At 46.0% G+C, this 5,230-nt stretch overlaps 1 protein-coding gene across 1 annotated transcript in view; it reads right to left on the minus strand.

Annotated features, from left to right (window-relative positions):
• FRG1 (FSHD region gene 1) overlaps positions 1-1,811 on the minus strand; it is a 12,715-nt gene extending 10,904 nt beyond the window's left edge. Inside the window, exon 1 of the mRNA XM_024131505.3 lies at positions 1,530-1,811. Coding sequence (XP_023987273.3) covers positions 1,530-1,591 — 62 coding nt within the window. The 5' untranslated portion in view covers positions 1,592-1,811. The remainder of the gene's footprint in view (positions 1-1,529) is intronic.
• Between the last annotated feature and the right edge of the window lie 3,419 nt (positions 1,812-5,230).

A 5,230-nucleotide genomic window follows, 5' to 3' on the forward strand; every position in this document is an offset into this window, starting at 1 on the left:
GGTCCGGGAAGATCCCACATGCCGCGGAGCGGCTGGGCCCGTGAGCCATGGCCGCTGAGCCTGCGCGTCCGGAGCCTGTGCTCCACAACGGAAGAGGCCCACGTACCGCAAAAAAAAAAAAAAAAAAAAAAAAAAAAGGAATGAGTACTAATGTAACATAGATGAACCTTGAGAATATTATCCTAAGGAAAAGAAGCCAGGTACAAAAGGCCACATATTGTATGATTCCATTTATATGAAATATTTAGAAGAGGCAAACTGATAACAGACAAAAAGTGGATTAGTGGTTGCCTGGGATTAGGGGATGAGCAGAAATGGGGAGTGACTGCTAATGATTGTGGGGTTTCCTTTTGAGATGATGAAAATGTTACAGTGGTGAATCTTGTGAACATCCTAAAAGGCACTGAATTCTACTTTAAAAGGGTGAATTTTATAGTATATATATCTCAATAATTAAAAGAAAACCAAGAGTGACTTTAAAAAAAAGTTAATATGTAGTACTTAGAACAGTTCTTGGCACATAGAAAGTGCTATGTATGTGTTAATTATATTGATAGTTATAATGATTATAATAAGACACACTTGTTTGTATTTTCATCACAAAATAAGCTTTCAGAAGCTAACTCTCCCTTCCCTCCTATGAATTCAGACAGTAACAATTTCACATGTATTCAGGATAAATTCTTGATGCCAGACCCCTAGGCAGAGTTCTCAAGTGCAGTGGCTTCAGTTTGCTTCTTGACACTTTCTTTCCATGTCTCATAAAAGTACCTAAAAGACCCTATCACTCAGACCAGGATGAAATGCTCAACATTTTTGTGAATAATCAACCCCGAGCAAATCTAGCAGTTAAAAAAGAGGTGGAGGTATGAGTGGGCAGATATCTTTTCCTAAAAATCTAATACTCATAAATCACCACTATAACTTCTTCCTTGTATTTGGCTCTAGTTATTTACTGTACATATTATCTCACTTAATCCTCATAATAATCCTTTTATTAGAGTATCATTACTCTCTCCCAATAAACGAATAAACGGAAGCTCAAAGATATTAATGTACCTGCCACAAATCACAAAATTAGTAATTAGTGGAGTCCAGGTTCAAACCCATATCCTTTTCAAACTCCACATTTACATATTGCATTAAAAGCTAATTTTTTTCTAGGTGGGAGGGAGACAATGTTGAAAATAATTATTCCTAATAAAGGACGTTACTATTATAACCTACACGATCACACTAATACAGACCCACCAAGCATAGGTCTGGAGGAGGCGGGGGGGGTGGGGCTCATCAAGGGACCCGAACTTGTGGCTCCTGGGCTATCGGTCCGCCCAGCTAGGGCGCGACTCCGGTGGTGCGTCTCTGCATCGGCGCCGGGAACTGAGTCCATCCCGGCAGGAGGCCAGGCCCAAGGGCTGGGAGCCTGAATGACAGCTCCCGGCGGCTTCCATAGCCTAGCCGCAGGGAGGGGAGAGCGGAGGGTTGTCGGAAAAGAGGGGCAGATTCTCACGCACAAACTCACGGTTTACCTCTTGGCTTTGGTTCCCTTGAGCACGAGTTTGGTGGACTTCACGTAGGAGTATTCGGCCATGGTCGCGGTGACGCTTCTGTATTAAGACAGGGAGATGGCTCAGGGCAAGATACGTGAACCAGAGCAGAAGCGGGCAAGGGAGGCACAAGAGTGGAGATGGCGTCCCAACTCCCTGAGAATTTACGCAGCAGCGGAGTGGGCGAGTTTCCCCGGAATCCCTGGCCTTTCTCTCCCGAATATTGAGTCCCAAGTGGAGTTCTACTTCCTGTTGACAGCCTGGGGCTACGGCAACCGCAGAGGGCCTAAATATACCAGCGTTCATTTGCTCAGTCCTGAGAACGGAAACCTTAGGGCCTTTCTAAACGAGGAAACCGGGGAGACGCGCCCTCTGGTGGATGTGGCGGGTCTCACAGCCCTGCTCGGCGTTTTTTTGTGTGTGTGTGGTACGCGGGCCTCTCACTGTTGTGGCCTCTCCCGTTGCGGAGCACAGGCTCCGGACGCGCAGGCTCAGCGGCCATGGCTCACGGGCCCAGCCGCTCTGCGGCATGTGGGATCTTCCCGGACCGCGGCACAAACCCGCGTCCCCTGCATCGGCAGGCGGATTCTCAACCACTGCGCCACCAGGGAAGCCCCTGCTCGGCGTTTTGAGCCTCTCTGGAGGGAGCCTCCTGCTAGGTCTCGGGAGGAGAAGATAGTTAGATCAGAGGGTGAAATAAATGACTCCGTCAACCCTCCGGACTCTGCACAGCGGACTGGTCCTGACTGCGCCCCGCGGCCGAGGGCTGAGCCGGCGTGTGGGAGCGGGGCGGCGGGGGCGCTGGGTAACACAGAGCCTTGGACGATGTCACGAGCCATCTCAATTACGTAAACGTTTATTGTACTGTTTTAATTAGGGAGACTCGCGTAATGTACAGGAAACAAATAGGGAATAAAATAAAAGACAATTAAGTGCCAACATTTGGGCCGAAGATTTCACTAGTGCTGCAGGAATTTGGGCGGAGGTAGAGTGGGAGGGTGACCGTGGAAACTAATGTAATCAGAGAGGTCTTTCCATATAGGGTGGGTCTTGAGAGGCTTTCACAACTTTAGTCATCTGTTCCAATCTCTTCATCAGTTTGATAATCCACCTCCCTGATTCCATTTTCTCCACCTTCCAAACCGTCCTCTGTAGTGCTGAGTGATCTCTCTCAATAAATCGCTGATCATTATTCCCCTACCTAAAATCTATTAAAGGGAAGCCTGTTGCTTTCTGGAGGAAAAATCCTAGCATCACTTAGTAAACTGGTGATTGTGACCTCTTTACCCACCACTGAACCCCTGCCACCTTAATTCCAGTCACACAAAATTATTGGAAATGTTGGAGAGCTCTGTTTGCTTCTGCTGCCTAGAATGCTGCATTAGACTTACCCACCCTCTTCATGTGACCCTTTTTTTTCAGCCTTTAAGACAAACTCAGGCTTCATTTTCCCCAAAAAGCCATCTTTGAATGACTTCCTCTGTTTCCCCAGATAGCCTTCGTTTCTCACTCTGTAGTTTAATACTGTGCTTTTTAAATGCAGGAGCCATGGCTTACTTATCCTTGTTTCACCTACAGCTGTTTCACCCAATGCCTGCTTCACAGTAGACCTTTCCTAAATGTCAGTTAAAATCGTGAGATTCTAAATCCTGGTGTGGGATAATGAAGAGAGTGGAACAGAGTGTGACTTGACTAGATAGGAGGGGCTGTGAAAGAAAAACACAAGTAGACATGTCGGATGGGTAAGGAATAGCAGGCCATTGGAAGTCAATTCCTTATTTATTTATCAGCTGTCTCTGCAAAGACACTGCTTGGTGATAGGAGAATACAAAAGATGCGTAGACTCAGGGCCTGATCTTAAGGGCCTTCATCTAAATAAATAATGTGCAGTGAGAGGCAGTATAACACATAATTAAGAGTGTAGCTTCTGGAGACAGACTGCTTGGGTGGACAAACCTTGCTGTCTATAAGTTAGATGACATAGTTATTTAACCTCCACATAACTATGTTTCTTCAGCTATAAAATGGGATGATACCTCCTAGGATTATGATGAATATTAAGAGAGTTAATATAGGAAAATACTTTTTTTTTTTTTTTTTTGCGGTACACGGGCCTCTCACTGCTGTGGCCTGTCCCGTTGCGGAGCACAGGCTCCGGACGTGCAAGCTCAGCGGCCATGGCTCACGGGCCCAGCCGCTCCGCGGCATGTGGGATCTTCCCGGACCGGGGCACGAACCCGTATCCCCTGCATCGGCAGGCGGACTCTCAACCACTGCGCCACCAGGGAAGCCCAGGAAAATACTTTTAAAAGTTCCTGATAAATAATGCATCATAAATGTTAGCTATTATTATTAGATATCAAAGTGCCCTGAGAAAGATATAAACAAAATGTTGTAGCAGGATATGGTGGTGACATGTTATAGGAGTTTGTGCTCCTGTCTTGCTCTAGGGATCAGGAGAAGATTAATAGTCAAAGTGGCATCTGAGAAGGGTCTTGAACAATGGGTAGGATTTTGATAGATGGAGATGGGGCATGTCTGATGGTGGCAGCAGTATTAGCAAAGGCATGGAGATAGAAGAGGAAAGGGCTTGTGTGAGGAGCAGTGAGCAACCCTGTTGTCTGGAGCACAGGGCATGTAGATTAGAGTGGTGGGAACTAGGATTGAGAAGGCAAGTTGGGGTCATTTTTTTTTTAACTTATTTTTTATTTTATTTTTATAAATTTATTTATTTATTTATTTTTGTCTGCTTTGGGTCTTCATTGCTGCGCGCGGGCTTTCTCTAGTTGCGGCGAGCAGGGGCTGCTCCTCATTGCGGTGCGCGGGCTTCTCTTGGCGGTGGCTTCTCTTGTTGCAGAGCACGGGCTCTAGGTGTGTGGGCTTCAGTAGTTGTGGCGCGCGGGCTCCGTAGTTGTGGCTCGCGGGCTCTAGAGCGCAGGCTCAGTAGTTGTGGTGCACGGGCTTAGGTGCTCCGCAGCATGTGGGATCTTCCCAGACCAGAGCTCGAACCCGTGTTCCCTGCATTAGCAGGAGGATTCTTAACCACTGCGCCACCAGGGAAGTCCCTGGGGTCATTTTTTGGCTGAAGAATTTGCATGAAATCAGTAAGCACTTTAGAGTGATTAAATAGTAGTGGGGTGAGATGAACAAAGTGGTATTCCAGGATGCTTATTCTGCAGCAGTGGGTATGATGGGTTGTGTAAGTGATACCAGGATCCTCCCACTCAAGCCATAGCTCTTTGTGACATAGAAAAAAAATGGAAACCAGTTTGAATATTAAAGAATCTTTGGCAGTATTAAACTCTTGATTCCTGGTGGCACCACAGAATCAAGATGGGCCCAGTTCAAACCTGACTCAAAGCAAAACCATGACAAATGGTTTAGTAGATTAGTATCCAGTCTAGTTTGTAGAATCTAAGACGATGCTTTGTACTGGAATCGAGATAAATTCATGACTCTCCCTTCTAGTCCCACCCTCTGTTTTGAAGTTAAGCCGCCGCTTTTTAAAATTAATTTTATTTTCAACTCCTCCAGGTTTCTGTGGGTTTCAGGAGTTACATAAGTCCTCTAGGATCTTGATGAATTGAGGAGGTGTGAGCAAACATGTTTTTAGCAAGGGGAGAAATTTGAAATTCTGTTAACATATTTTCCATTAACATTCCCAAATTTTCAAGGTTATTCAA

The sequence above is a fragment of the Physeter macrocephalus genome, chromosome 20 (genome assembly GCF_002837175.3).
Source record: "Physeter macrocephalus isolate SW-GA chromosome 20, ASM283717v5, whole genome shotgun sequence".
NCBI lineage: Eukaryota > Metazoa > Chordata > Mammalia > Artiodactyla > Physeteridae > Physeter > Physeter macrocephalus.